This window comes from Scyliorhinus canicula, unplaced genomic scaffold, assembly GCF_902713615.1.
Source record: "Scyliorhinus canicula unplaced genomic scaffold, sScyCan1.1, whole genome shotgun sequence".
Classification (NCBI taxonomy): Eukaryota; Metazoa; Chordata; class Chondrichthyes; order Carcharhiniformes; family Scyliorhinidae; genus Scyliorhinus; species Scyliorhinus canicula.
The window spans coordinates 347,742-362,829 of NW_024055490.1; the positions used below are offsets into that span (position 1 = coordinate 347,742).

Consider the following 15,088-nt stretch of genomic DNA (forward strand, 5'->3'; position numbering starts at 1 on the left):
CTGTGAAGCAACTGTGCTAACCAATGTGCTACTGTGTTGCCCCTGATTTATTAGATTCAAGTTCAAATACAAGCCACAATGAAGCATCTGCCGTGGTGGGGTTTGAACCTGCATTCTCAGAGAATTGTGCTGGATCTCAGCATTAATCATCCAGTGACAATACCACTACACCATCACCTCCCCAGTCAAGCGCTTTGCAGAGCTCATCCGGGACCTCTCGCATTTTGGAAACCCCCTAAGCGAAAATCATACCCACGGTTTTGACGGTATCTCCATGGAGTCAGTGTCTTTGTCCGTTTCCTCTTTAGACAATCAAGTGAAGCTTGGTCCTCACACAGAACACGTGTATGGTTTACATAGAACATAGAACAGTACAGCACAGAACAGACCCTTCGGCCCTCGATGTTGTGCCGAGCAATGATCACCCTACTCAAACCCATGTATCCACCCTATACCCGTTACCCAACAACCCCCCCCCCCCCCCCCATACCTTACTTATTTTAGGACACTACGGGCAATTTAGCATGGCCAATCCACCTAACCCACACATCTTTGGACTGTGGGAGGAAACCGGAGCACCCGGAGGAAACCCACGCACACACGGGGAGGACGTGCAGACTCCGCACAGACATTTCTCCCCTTCGTAAATGGTGTGATGTTTTTTCAGGCTGTAACTGGTTAAAGCTCTTTCCACAGTCAGTTCAGTGGAACACACTCACTCAGGTATGTGTGTCTTGGTACTTTTCCAGTCACACTGATGTTTGAAATATTTTCCCACAAACAGAACAAACATTTTTCATTCCACATTTAAAGTCTGAGGATATTCAGGTCCTGATCAATTGAGTGACACTGTCAGATCTTAATGTGATATTTAGTTTGTGTTTCCTGTCTGAAAATCGTCTCCTAATGCCCTGTAAAAGGAGTTTACAAAGGTCACACTGTCAGTACAGGATAGAAATTCAGAAGTTAGTTCCAGTTTCTGCGGAACATTTTAGTCTCTTCTGTCCCCAAAGCTGTAACTCCCCGTCCCACACACTCTCCCTCCTGCCTGGGCTGAAATCCAAATAAAGTATTAGATCATTGTTTCTGTATCCTTTTCCCAAAGATATATAATTAGACGTAAGAATATGCTTTATAAGTCACTTGATTCATGACTTGTGACAGACATAATCTGAATCACCCTGACTGTCCAATTAGAATAATAGATGTGAACTTTGTGTCCAGAACTGACCATGTGGAGATTTGACGAGCAATCGGGAAGGTCGTTTCTCCAAATCTTCTAGGGTTTCCTTTGTTCTTCCTCTCCCTCTCATAGAATTTACAGTGCAGAAGGAAGCCATTTGGCCCATTGAGTCTGCACCAGCTCTTGTAAAGAGCATCCTACCCAAGGTCAACACCTCCACCCAATCCCCATAACCCAGCAACCCCATCCAACACTAAGGGCAATTTTGGACACTAAGGGCAATTTAGCATGGCCAATCCACCTAACCTGCACATCTTTGGACTGTGGGAGGAAACCGGAGTACTCGGAGGAAACCCACGCACACACGGGGAGGATGTGCAGACTCCACACAGACAGTGACCCAGCCAGGAATCGAACGTGCGACCCTGGAGCTGTGAAGCGATTGTGCTATCCACAATGCTACCGTGCTCTCGAACTAAGTTCTCCCGGATATCAGATTTAGGGCTCATTCTGGTTCTCTTCCTGCTGACTAAATAACTTCAATCAAATATGGAGAAGACTGAATCCACGGTTCGGTCACTGCTCCAATCTCCATTCCTGACATACCGACTCTATCCCTCTCCCCGATTCTAATTACTCCGCAACGGTTTTAAGTTCCCTCGGCCCAAGCACTGAATTCCCTCCCTAAACCTCCCCGTCTCCACCTCACTTACCTCCTTTCAGACTCTTTAAAACTCACCTCTTTGACCAAGTTTTTGGCCACCTGTCCTAATATCTCCTTTTGTGTCTGGGTGTCTCACTTTGTTTTATAATGTTCCTGTGAAGCTGACTGGGATGATTTATGATGTTAAAGGTGTTATATAAATAGAAGTTGTTGACTGTAACCCTGACATCCTGTTTTACAATATCCCATTTTACAACAAACTCTGTCTCTGATGTTTTGCCCCCTGCGGGTTTGCAGCCTCTATAAAGACGGCTGCCGTTAACTCAGGCCTGTCACCGGGAGCAGGCCGCAGCTGTCACCCCGCTCGATACAAACCCGGGCCCGGAAATATCTTATTGGGGTTTGGAACCTCTCCCGGATTTCAGTGAAACGGGCCGACCCCAGCATAGGCACTGCGCATGCTCCAGCTCACAATGCCCAGAAAGTGATTGACGGCAGCTCTGGTCCAATAGGAAGAGAGGGGTAGGCCTGGAGGACCGAGTGGTTGCAGCGGGTCTTCCAACCAATCGGAGTGAATGAGAGGCGGGGCTGAGCCCGCTCTCCTACGTGAGGCTGGAGCATGCGCAGTACCGATTACAACTCAGGATTCAGGGGGTTGGGTGGAAATTGTGAGCCGCTCAAATTCGGTTTGGTGAGTCATGAGGGATGGAGCCGGCGGATGGGTCGGGAGGCTTCACAGACATTCCGTGTAGACCGAAGCCCCGAATACGAAGTGAGGATACAGGAGCTGAAGCCGGCGAAAGCTGCTCGGGCTTTTCCCTGAGACAGGCCCGGGTGGCCGGGCGCATGCGGAAGGAGCGAGAACCCAGGATTTGCTCCGCCTCCCATTCACTCTGATTGGCTGGAGGACCAGTCGCTCTTGTTCGGTCCTCCAGCCCCGCCCCCTCTTCCTATTGGCTCGAAACTGCCGTCAATCAGTCCCCCGGCATTGTGAGCTGATGCAAACCCTTCACCGTCATTGTCAGCTCCCTGGTTTGCAGCTGCGGAGCTTCTCCCTCCCGGGAACAGGCCCAGGTTAACGGGCACCATCCTGCTTCACACACTGGAGGGTGGTTCACATCACAGGAGGGGGGATAATAAATAAGAGCTTACACTTTGCACTCAAATCAGTGAGGACTCTGATCTCTGGCAAGGAAGGAAACCCTGGCAGGTGGGCGGGGAGGGTTCACAAACACCCGCTGGAGGCCCCAAACCCCCAATAAGACCCATTGGTTTTATTGTCAGTTTGCAGACAGGAGCTGGAGAACTGAACCCAGGAAGAGGAGGGGGAGGGAGAAAACTGGGAATGGAGGAAAGAAATGGTGCAGATGGTGAGATGGGTTTGGATTTCAGCCCAAGGAGGAGGGAGAGTGTGTGGGACGGAGATTTACAGCTTTGGGGGAACGAGAGAGGGAAAAATGTTCCAGAGAAACTAAAATTGTCTGTTCAGAATTTCTATCCTAGACTGACAGTGATAGCTTTTGTAAACTTTTACAGGGGGTTAGAAATGGAGAATTTGCACACAACAAACTGAACCCAACAGAAAGGTTTGTCTCTTTGTGAATTCTATCCAGCATTGACAGTGATAACTTTTATAACATGAAAGATTACAGCTCTCAGGAAAGATTAAATGGAGTGGAGCCCTTTTTCTATCGACAATAATAAATGAAGCAGTGACCTGCTATAAATCTTTTAAATTATCAGTAGTTTGGAGAGGGGCAATGTGAGAGAGTGACCATCAATAAACAACATGTCATAAATACAAGATAGTTACAAATAAATCTAAGGGGGCAATACAGACAAATTTATTTATCACAGGTTCAGAATGTTCAACTCATTACCATGGAAAGGAGTTGAGGAAAGTGCTGAGATGTTTTCAAAAGGAAACGGGACAAGCACATGAGTGAGAGAAAACTGAATCAAAAATCAGCTGAAGGGCTGAGATTTGATAGGTGTGACAGTCGGAGATAGAACATAGAACAGTACAGCACAGAACAGGCCCTTCGGCCCTCGATGTTGTGCCGAGCAATGATCACCCTACTCAAACCCACGTATAAGTGGCAACCAGAATTGCACGCAATATCCAAATACGGCCGCACCAGAGTTTTGTGCAGCTGCAACATGACCTCATGGCTCCGAAACTCAATCCCTCTACCAATAAAAGCTAACACACTGTACGCCTTCTTAACAACCCCCTCAACCTGGGTGGCAACTTTCAGGGATCTTTGTACATGGACACCGAGATCTCTGCTCATCCACACTACCAAGAATCTTACCATTAGCCCAGTACTCTGTCTTCCTGTTATTCCTTCCAAAATGAACCACCTCTCACTTTTCTGCATTAAACTCCATTTGCCACCTCTCAGCCCAGCTCTGTAACTTATCTACATCCCTCTGTAACTTGTAACATCCTTCTGCACTGTCCACAACTCCACCGACTTTAGTGTCATCTGCAAATTTACTCACCCATCCTTCTACGCCCTCCTCCAGGTCATTTATAAAAATGACAAACAGCAGTGGCCCCAAAACAGATCCTTGTGGTACACCACTAGTAACTGGAATCCAGTGTGAACATTTCCCATCAACCACCACCCTTTGTCTTCTTCCAGCTAGCCAATTTCTGATCCAAACTGCTAAATCACCCTGAATCTCTTGCCTCTGTATTTTCTGCAATAGCCTACCGTGGGGAACCTTATCAAAAGCTTTACTGAAATCCATGTACACCACATCAACTGCTTTACCCTCATCCACCTGTTTGTCACCTTCTCGAAGAATTCCATGAGGTTTGTGAGGCACGACCTAACTTCACAAAACCGTGTTGAGTATCTCTAATCAAATGATTCCTTTCCAGATGATTATACATCCTATCTCTTATAAACCTTTCCAAGACTTTTCCCACAACAGAAGTAAGGCTCCCTGGTCTATAGTTACCGGGGTTGTCTCTACTCCTCTTCTTGAACAAGGACACAACATTTGCTATCCTTTAGTCTTCTGGCACTATTCCTGTAGACAAAGATGACTTAAAGATCAAAGCCAAAGGCTCAGCAATCTCCTCCCTAGATTCCCAGAGAATCCTAGGATAAATCCCATCCGGCTCAGGGGACTTATCTATTTTCACACTTTCCAGAATTGCTAACACCTCCTCCTTATGAACCTCAAGCCCTTCTAGTCTAGTAGCCTGTATCTCAGTATTCTCCTCGACAACATTGACTTTTTCCTGTCTGAATACTGACGAAAAATATTCATTTAGCACCTGTCCTATCTCCTCGGACTCCACGCCCAACTTCCCACTACTGTCCTTGACTGGCCCTACTCTTACCCTAATTGTCCTTTTATTCCTGAAATATCAATAGAAAACTTTAGGGTTATCCTTGATCCTACCTGCCAAAGACTTTTCATGTCCCCATCTGGCTCTTCTAAGCTCTCTCTTTAGAGCCTTCCTAGCTAACTTGTAACTCTCGAGCGCCCTAACTGAACCTTCATGTCTCATCTTTACATAAGCTTCCTTCTTCCTCTTGACAAGTGTTTCAACTACTTTTGTAAACCATGGTTCCCTCGCTCGACCACTTCCTCCCTGCCTGACAGGCACATACTTATCAAAGACATGCACTACCTGTTCCTTGAACAAGCTCCACATTTCAATTGTGCCCATCCCCTGCCGTTTCCCTCCTCATCCGATGCATCCTAAGACTTACCTCATCGCATCATAATTGCCTGTCCCCCAGATATAACTCTTGCCCTGTGGTATATACCTATCCCTTTCCATCACTAAAGTAAACGTAATCGAATTGTGGTCACTATCACATCCTGTAAGTTAATTTTTAAGAAATGTTATTGAATTTTTTGAAGATGTGACGAAGGTAGTGGACTATGGAGTATGGACTATGAAGGTAATGTCTATGGATTTTATCTATATGAACTTCCAGAAGGCATTTGACAAAGTTCCACATGAGAGACTGTCAACTAAAGTGGAAGGCCCGGGGGTAGTGTCTTGGTTGGGTGACCTGTACGACTTCCTGTGATTAGAGAAGAGAAGATAAAGAATGAGTTAAGGGGCTCTTTAGGGGGGGTTAAAAGACAGCTGAGGAATGTTTGTGACCGTGTTTGAGGGGCTGTTTGTTGCAGGGGAGTGGGGGTGAAAAAGCGGAAAAATCTGTACAGACTGTACAGTTGATTGTTGGGAAGTATGTTTAAGGAGTGTTTGTTCGCTGTAAACTGTTTTGATACATGTTTGTAATAAAATACATTTAAAAAACGTGGAAGTCCATGAAGTTGAGGGCAAATTATTGACATGGTTAGGAAATTGTTTAGCTGACAGGCGAACGAGGGTGAGGATAATTGGTAAGTATTCTAATTGGTATGATGTGACTCGTGGTGTATCACAGGGATCTGTGAGGGGCCTCAATTATTCACACTATTCATTAATGACTTGAATGATGACATAGAAAGATGAATCCAAATTTACTGGTGGTACAAAGTTAGGTGACATTGTCGACAGTCCAGATGATTGCATAAAATTGCAAGGAGATAGTGACAGACTTGGGAAATGTGCAAAAGTGTGGCAGATTGAATTTAATGTCAGCAAGTTTCAGGTTACCCATTTTGGACCGAAAAGGATAGAGCAGAGTACTTTCTAAATGGATAGAGATTACATACAATTTGTGTCCAAATAGACTTGGGGTTAAGGTGCACAGATCCTTAAAATGCTATGAACAAATGTAGAAAATGATCAAAAGGCTAATGGAATGCTAGCCTTTATATCTAGAGGATATCAGTACAGAGACACATAGCTTATGATGCAACTATACAACACCCTGTTTAGACCCCACTTGGAATACTGTGAGCAGTTCTGGGCACCACACCTCAGGAAGGATATATTAGCGTTGAAGGGATTGCAACATATGTTTACAATAATGATAACTGGACTACAGAGGTTAAGTTACAGGAGAGATTACACAAATTAGGCCTATTTTACATGAATTTAGAAAGTTAAGGGGTGATCTGATCGAAGTATTCAAGATACTAATAGGGAAAGACCGAGTAGATAAAAATAAAATAATTATACTGCTGGGCAATTAGAAAACTAGGGGGCAGAGTCTAACGATTCAGGTGAGACAGTTCAGGAGAGGTGTTTGGAAACACCTCTTCACTCAAAGGTTCATGGTAGCACAGTGGGTAGCACTGTTGCTTCACAGCTCCAGGGTCTTGGGTTCGATTCCCGGGCTTGGGTTACTGTCTATGTGGAGTCTGCACATTCTCCCTCTGTACGCATGGGTTTCTTCCTGGTGCTCCGGTTTCCTCCCACAAGTCCCAAAAGACGTGCTGTTAGGTCATTTGGACATTCTGAATTCTCCCTCTGTTTACCCAAACAGGCGCCGGAATGTGACGACTCGGGGCTTTTCACAATAACTTCATGATAGTGTTAATGTAAGCCTACTTGTGACAATAAAGATTATTAAATTAAGTTAGGTTGGTAGAGGTTTGGAACTCTGTCGCACAAAAAGCAGTTGAAGCTAGAACAGTTGTTAATTTTAAATCTGAGATAGATAGATTTTTGTTAAGCAAAGATATTCAGGGATATTGACAAAAGGCAGGTGTATGGAATTAGGCCACAGATCAACCGTGATCTCATTAAATGGGGGGACAGGCGTGAGGGGATGAATGGCCTACTCTTATACTTGTGACCTTTCAAAGATCTAGAACAGACATGATGGGCCAAATAGTTTCCATCTGTACGATATCATTCTACAAGTGAATATTCAGTATCATAGACAGAGAGAGGAATCACTGACTGTGTGATTGGAGCTAGCCAGAGTCAGCACCATCAGTAGAGGAGAGAGAGAGGGAAACACATAAAAGCCTTAAAACCTCTGCTCTTCTTGGATGCAAAAGAGAACTTTCAGAAATCATAGAATTTACAGTTCAGATGGAGACTATTCATCCCAGGGAGTCTGCACTGGCCGTTGTACTCTTTCCACACGCCCAACTTAAGCTCACGGGAAAGGGAAACTGCTGGAAAATCTCAGCACGTCTGGCAGCATCTGTAGGGAGAGAAAAGAGCTAACATTTAGAGTCCGATGACTCTTTGTCAAAGCTGACGACTCCACCCTATCTCCGCAGCACCACCTAATCTTTTGGACACCAAGGGGAAATTTAGCCCCATATGGAACATAGCAGATCACCAATTCACAATTTGAGATTTTTAAACTAATTTCTCTCAATTGGTAACAAAGTTTTTGTTGTATTAAATGTTTGAGCTTTCAATGGTGCGGTTAGTAGACTCGATGGGCCGAGTCTGCACTGTAAATTCTATGACTCTATGAGTACCCAACATTTCCCGCGACTCTGAATGTGCCCTCGTCCCGCAACAGGAGCCAGTGCGCAGGCGCATTGCTGTACCTGGAGCATGCGCAGTATCACTTTTCTGGGAGCCCTGCCAGTGCGGGAACGGTTTATTTTTCTGCAGGTGTGAGTCGGGGCGGAGAGAGGAATGGAGCCGGGTACCGCGGGTGGGGCGGAAGCGGAGGTTTTATAAACACCGGGTGCAGGTCCCAAGACCGGAATAGGATCCGGCAGGTCGCATGTTTGCAGCTGTGGAGCTTTTATCGGGGATCAGGCCCAGTTCCGCCGCCGCCGCCATCGTCATCCAGCGGGTAGCAGAGCGCATGCGCGGACATCCTGCTGCCAATGGAGAGAATCAGAATCCCAGCAAAAGGAGCCATTCGGCCCATCCAGTCTGCACCCTACCTGGGAAAGAACAGCCTACCTACCCCCACACCCTATACCCATAACCCCACTTAATCATTTGGACACTAAGAGCAAATTTAGCATGGCCAACCCTGTTAAACTGCACATCTTTGGTCTGGCAGAGCTTTAGGGTTCCAGTGACCAGGAGAGAAATGTTTGTCTCATTGAGAAAGGTACAGGTTAAAGGCCGCTATCTTTAGAGGAGGGAGGTTCTGTAGGGCACATGTGCGGCCATCCCAATAACAGAAGGATAAGATCAGAATTTGAAGCAGAAAGAGGCCACTTGGACAATCAAGGCTGCTCTGCCATTCAGCAAACTCATGGCTCATCTGATCATTGTCTTAACTCCATTTTCCCCTGCCCCCATCCTCCCTAACATTTTGTCTGCCTTATAGGTAAAAATGTACAGAACACAACCTTTAATATACTCAATGGCCCAGCCTCCTCTGCTCGCTGGGGGAGAGATTTCCACCGGCTACTGGTCCTCTGAAATAATTAATTGCTCCTCATCAAACTGTCCCTGCAATTCTTGATTCACTATTGAGAGGAAACATCTTTTCAGGACTTACCCTGCCAACCTCCCTCAGAATCTTATATATGCTTCAGTAAGATAATGTCTCATTTAACTAAATGGCAATGAGTATATGTGTAACCTGCTCAACTTTTCCTCATAAAACAAATCCCTTCATGTGAGGAATCAACTCAGCGAATCTTGCCCAACCTGCTTCCAACGTCAGCAGATCCCAGTTTACGTAATCCAATGCTAGGATACAGGAGGAGGGAATGTTATGAATTTATATACTGGATTGAATGATGGATTTTGGAAACTTGTTTTACAGGGGGTTAGAAGAGGAGGATTTTCACATAGCAATCTGAAGTCAGAAAAAATGTGTATCTCTTAATTTCTAACCACAAATGACAATTATAATCTCTTTTTATAGTTAGGAGCTTTGAAGATTGTGATTTCCTCAAATTCCAGTGCTTCTGATATCTTTCCAGCTGCAGGTCCAGCAGGAGGTTTTAAATTTGAAAATGGTGAAATTGTTCCAGAGGTGAGTATTATTGAGCATTCATAATTTAGAGTTTTCAGTGTTGTGCTTTGTTATCTGTGCTCAGGTTCCAGGGCTCTGGGGCAGGTTTGGCTCCTTTACTGTGGATCTGAATCCATGTTCACCCATTGCTCTGTTTCAGCTTTGCTCTCCCTGAACACATCTCTGCCATTGTTTAACTTCTTCCTCTAATAGTGGGTTTATTTGAACCATGTTTGGTATTTTACTGTGATGTGGGTGGATATTGCTTGTGAACGTTGGTCTCTAGGCTCCAGGAGAGCTCCTTTTTCCACAGAATCATTTAAACATTACAGTACAGGTGAAGGCCATTCAGCCCATCATGCCCATGCTTTTTGCAAGAACTAATCAGCCCCTCCCGCTCCTCTGCTCTTTCCTCCTATCCCTGCAGCGTGTTTTCTTTCCAGGGTCTTGTACATAGAACATAGAACAGTACAGCACAGAACAGGCCCTTCGGCCCTCGATGTTGTGCCGAGCCATGATCACCCTACTCCAACCCATATATCCACCTTATACCCGTAACCCAACAACCCCCCCTAACCTTACTTTTTAGGACACTACGGGCAATTTAGCATGGCCAATCCACCTAACCCGCACATCTTTGGACTGTGGGAGGAACCCAGAGCACCCGGAGGAAACCCACGCACACACGGGGAGGACGTGCAGACTCCGCACAGACAGTGACCCAAGCCGGGAATCAAACCTGGGACCCTGGAGCTGTGAAGCGATTGTGCTATCCACAATGCTACCGTGCATTTGTTTTGTTGTTTCAGTTTGGCTAGAGTGGAGATGGAGGAGAAGCTTCTGGGTTTTACCCTGAGGAATTTGACCCCAGTTTGGAGCAATGATTTCAGATTTAAAATTGTCAAGGGAGTAGATTCCAAGGGAGATTGGGTTGCTAAACTGACATTTAGAAACAAGTTTTTCTGGAGGTGATTTTGATCTATTTTTATGTACATATTTTGTCAAATTTATTCTTGGGATTTGGGTGTCACCAACAAGACCAGCAGCAAATATTGCCAATCCCCAGTTATCTGTGGAGAAGATGATGTTTTGCTTTCTTCAACCACTGCAGTCCGTGTTGTGAAAGGACTCAAACAATGTTATTAGATAAGGAGTTAGAGGATTTACACCCAGCCATAATGCAGCAATGCCAAAAATGCCCAAGTCAGTGTCAATGATTTGTAGCTATATACGTTTAACATATTAACATTTTCAAAGACATTTCACAGAAATGGCAGAAAGCAGCATTTGACACTGAGCCACATGACGGGATATTAGAGCCGGTGACCGAAAGCTTGGTCAAAGAAGATTTTCAGGATTTTCAATGAGGTTCCGAAATGGAGAGATTTAAGGAGGAAATTCCTGAGGCCCAGGGAACTGAAACAACAGCCAGCAGTGCTGGTGTGATTGAAATGTGGAATGCTCATGATGCTGCAATGAGATGTGCACAGATATCTCGCAGAGTTGTGTGACTGGAGGAGATTTCAGAGAGAGGGATGGTCACTCCCAGAGATACATGGTCGGAAGCCCAGTTTGGGGTCAAAGATGGCAACCGTGTTGTGAAGCTGGTTCAGCTTCAGACAGTTGCTGGAGAGAGGGATGGAGTCAGTGGTTTAGAGAGTGGAATTGGTATCAGGATCACTATATATTATGTGTATCTTCATGTATGAATCTCTCTCTATATATCACTCTCTATCTCTCTTCACCCCTAGTGTCCAAACTCTTGTACAGTCTCTGCCCGGGTGGCAGGTTCCCTTCGCTGAGGACATCACTGAACCAGTTGGGTTTTTATGACAATCCAGCAGTTTTCATGGTCACTTTTTCCCAGTGCCGGACCCACAAATGACCAGATTGATTCAGCTCAATTTCACAACCTGCCTTTGTGTTCTTGTGGGTTCTCTCTCACTCCCTATTTAATGTTTTAAATCAATTTCACAGGCTGTTACAAGGGGAGAGTTTGCAGTCAGAAAACGAAAACCAAACATCACATCAGGATCAGACGGAGTTGCCTATTTTATTATAACCTGAATATGATCGGATTTTAAACATGGAAGAAAAGAGCACCGTTCACAGTGAAGAGAAACCGTACAAGTGTTCTGTGTGTGGGCGAGGCTTCAGCCAATCATCAAGCCTCTCGAGACACAAGTGCAGTCACAACAAGGAGAAGTTGTTGAAATGTGGGGACTGTGGGAAAGGATTCACTCATTCATCCGCCCTACAGAATCACCAGCGAGTTCACACTGGGGAAAGACCGTTCATCTGCTCCAAGTGTGGAAAGGCATTCACTCAGTCCAGCAGCCTGCGTTTACACAAACTCACTCACACTGGGGAGAGACCTTTCATCTGCTCAGAGTGTGGGAAGGGATTCACTCGATCATCAAACTTGCGAGTACACCAGCAGGGTCACACTGACGAGAGGCCTTTTAAATGCTCAGACTGCGGGAAGTGCTATAAAAGTTCTGGACAATTGATGTCCCATCAACGTGTTCACAGTGATGAGAGACCATTCAGGTGCTCTCGCTGTGGGACTGGGTTCAGACGATCAACAAACCTGACTGTACACCAACGTGTTCACACTGGGGAGAGACCATTCACCTGCTCCGTGTGTGGGAAGGGATTCATTGATTTATCCACCCTTTTGAAACACAAGCGCTTGCACACTGGAGAGAGGCCATTCACCTGCCCTGAATGTGGGAAGGGATTCACTCAGTCAGCCAACCTGCTGAGGCACCAGCAGATTCACACTGGAGAGAGGTCATTCACCTGCTCTGATTGTGGGAAAGGATTCATTGAGTTACCCAATCTGCTGAGACACCAGCAGGTTCACAAGTAACTACTGTGATTTGATTTTGCTGTTACACAGATCCAGGACTGAACCATGTTTACTGGGATCTGTTTTTGTTCTTCTTCCTCTTTCCCCCTCTCCTGTCAATCACACATTCCTCTCCCAATCCCCCTGTATTTCTGAGTACGCCGCACCTTTCCATCTGATCTTCAACATTTCTCTTCTTCCTCCTGACAGTCCCATGTCCATCATTTGCCTCACATTTCCTCCTTCTCTCTCCACAGTAGATATCCAGACCATTTCAATCCCTTCTCGGCTACAGTCTTCAACCAGTTATTGTTCCTCTCTTCTTGATGTAATCCAAGTTCCTGCATGATATAACAAGGCCAGTCTCACAGTTGTCTTATTGATTCTTCCTTTTCAGTTTCAATGACAATTTTCTGTCACATAACATTCCGTCGCACTTCTTCCAATTGCTCCAACCAGAACTGATCTGATTCTTCATTTCCAAACTTCCATCTTTTCTCACATACTAGAAGCTACTCACTTTCTCCAAATCTTCACCCATAATCTTTACACCTTCACTCCGATCCCCTTCCCTAATCCCAGTGTCAGCTACACCTTCACTCTGATCCCCTTCCCAGTGTCAGCCCATAAATTGGGTCTTTGGTTCATTGCTGACTTTGAGGAGGGTTGCATGGTGGCACAGTAGTTAGCTCTGCTGCCTCACAGTGCCAGGACCTGATTCAATAATTCTTGGATAAATGTCTGTGGGTAGTTTGCACGTTCTCCCTATGTCTGCGTGGGTTTCCTCCGGGTGCACTGGTTCCCTCCAACAGTCAAACCACGTGCAGGTTAGGTGGATTGGCCACGATCGGCGTGTGGGGTTATGGGGATAGGGTGGGTGAGTGGACCTCAGTAGTTTGCTCTTTCAGAGGGTGCTTGCAGACTCGATGGGCTGAATGGCCTCTTTTTGCACTGTAGTCATTCTGTGATTCTAAATCTGTCATCCTTATCTGGTCTGTTCAACCATTTCTCTCTCCACAGATGCTGCCAAACCTGCTGGTTTTCTGTTTTCATTTCCGATTTCCAGCATCCGCAGTATTTTGCTTTTATTAAATACACTTGTTTTGTTACATTGCCGTTCCCGATATTTCTCTGTCATTTGTCTCAAAACGTACCTTTGGAATCTGTTTCTATTGATGTTAATAAACTCGATCCCAATCATTGTGTTAATATTCTGGATAAAAATCAAATAAATCAGCTTTGTCTTGAATAGCCAGTGTCAATCATTTTAATATCTCTAATACAAGTTAGTTCCTTTATCCTCTCCTTCATCCTCAGCAGGTGTGAGGAGCTGATGGAGCTTCTTTGTGACTAAGATTGAGACAATCTGATCAGCTGTCTCTGCTGCTTCCCTCCCTTCCACTAGCCCAGCAGTTCAAAATTGCTCTGAAGATCTGCTCAGCCCTGGCCCTAAACTGTCGTCTTTCTTTTGTTTCTCTCCATGTCCCCCCCCAGACCTCATCGTGTCTCTGAGACCCACCGTCCATTCGATTAACTCTTTCCCACTAAATTGACAATCACCCAGAGAGTTCTGGCGGAGCGCAACTTAATGGAGAATGGAAGATGGGAATCAGTCAGGAGGGCATTGGAATAGCTGAACCTGGAAGTAACAAAGAGACGGGAATTTCAGCAGTAAATCGGCTGATGCAGGATGGAGCTAATTGTCTTACAGAGGTGAAAAGAGGTCATCTCAGTGATGGAGAGGATATGGAGTCAGTAGCTCAGCTCAAGGTTAAAGAAGAAATGAAGTTTGCAATTGGTCTGGTTCAGACTGCGGGCAGGGAGGAGAATGGTGTCAGTGAGACGAACAGATGTTTATGGAGTGGGGAGGTGCTGGGTGGAGCACAGGGGTGGAGTTCATGGGTCTGAGTATTAATCCACCTCCTGGGCCACACTTTACAGAACACAGAATTAATCCATCTCTGCATCACCACATAAGAAGTAAGAGCAGGAGTAGGCAATTCAGCCCCTCGAGCCGACTACGCCATTCGATATGATCATGGCTGATCTCCTCTCGGACTCCACTCATCTTTCCTGCCCATTCTCCACAACCCTTTGACCCATAGGGGCTGGTTTAGCTCACAAGGCTAAATCGCTGGCTTTTAAAGCAGGCCAGCAGCCCGGTTCGATTCCCGTACCAGCCTCCCCGGACAGGCGCCGGAATGTGGCAACTAGGGGCTTTTCACAGTAACTTCATTGAAGCCTACTCGTGACAATAAGTGATTTTCATTTCATTTCATTACGTATTTAAAATCCTGTCTATTTTCTCTTTAAATTTACTCAAAGTCCCGGATCCACTTCACTCCTGGGTAGTGAATTCTGCAGATTCACGGCCCTTTGAGAGAAATAATATCTCCTCATCTTTGTTTTAAATCTGCTCCCCCTTATCCTCAAACTATGACCTCTAGTTCTAGATTGCCCCACAAGATTCTACTTTGTCAATACATTTTTCATCTTGTATACCTCAATTAGATATCCACTCATTCTTCCAAACTGGACAGAGTATAGACCTGAGCTGCTCAATCTCTGGTCAT

The 15,088-nt window shown here is 45.5% G+C and overlaps 1 protein-coding gene across 9 annotated transcripts; it reads left to right on the plus strand.

Moving 5' to 3' along the window:
* The first annotated feature begins 2,434 nt into the window (after positions 1–2,434).
* LOC119960157 (zinc finger protein 239-like) lies at positions 2,435–13,412 on the plus strand. Of its 9 annotated transcripts, none has more exons than XM_038787974.1 (3): positions 2,435–2,538; positions 9,575–9,685; positions 11,642–13,412. In XM_038787974.1, the coding sequence occupies exons 1-3, from the start codon at positions 2,467–2,469 to the stop codon at positions 11,729–11,731; spliced, it is 273 nt and encodes a 90-aa protein (XP_038643902.1). In that variant the 5' UTR covers positions 2,435–2,466; the 3' UTR covers positions 11,732–13,412. The 9 variants fall into 9 exon arrangements, with proteins under 9 accessions (XP_038643902.1, XP_038643897.1, XP_038643901.1 ...); XM_038787969.1 differs by having other exon boundaries at positions 2,482–2,538; positions 11,642–13,411; XM_038787973.1 differs by having other exon boundaries at positions 2,488–2,538; positions 9,633–9,685; positions 11,642–13,411.
* Positions 13,413–15,088: the final 1,676 nt, after the last annotated feature.

Excerpts from the sequence above, each read along its gene's own strand:
- LOC119960157 (XM_038787969.1), top strand. The coding sequence starts at position 11,751 with ATGGAAGAAAAGAGCACCGTTCACAGTGAAGAGAAACCGTACAAGTGT.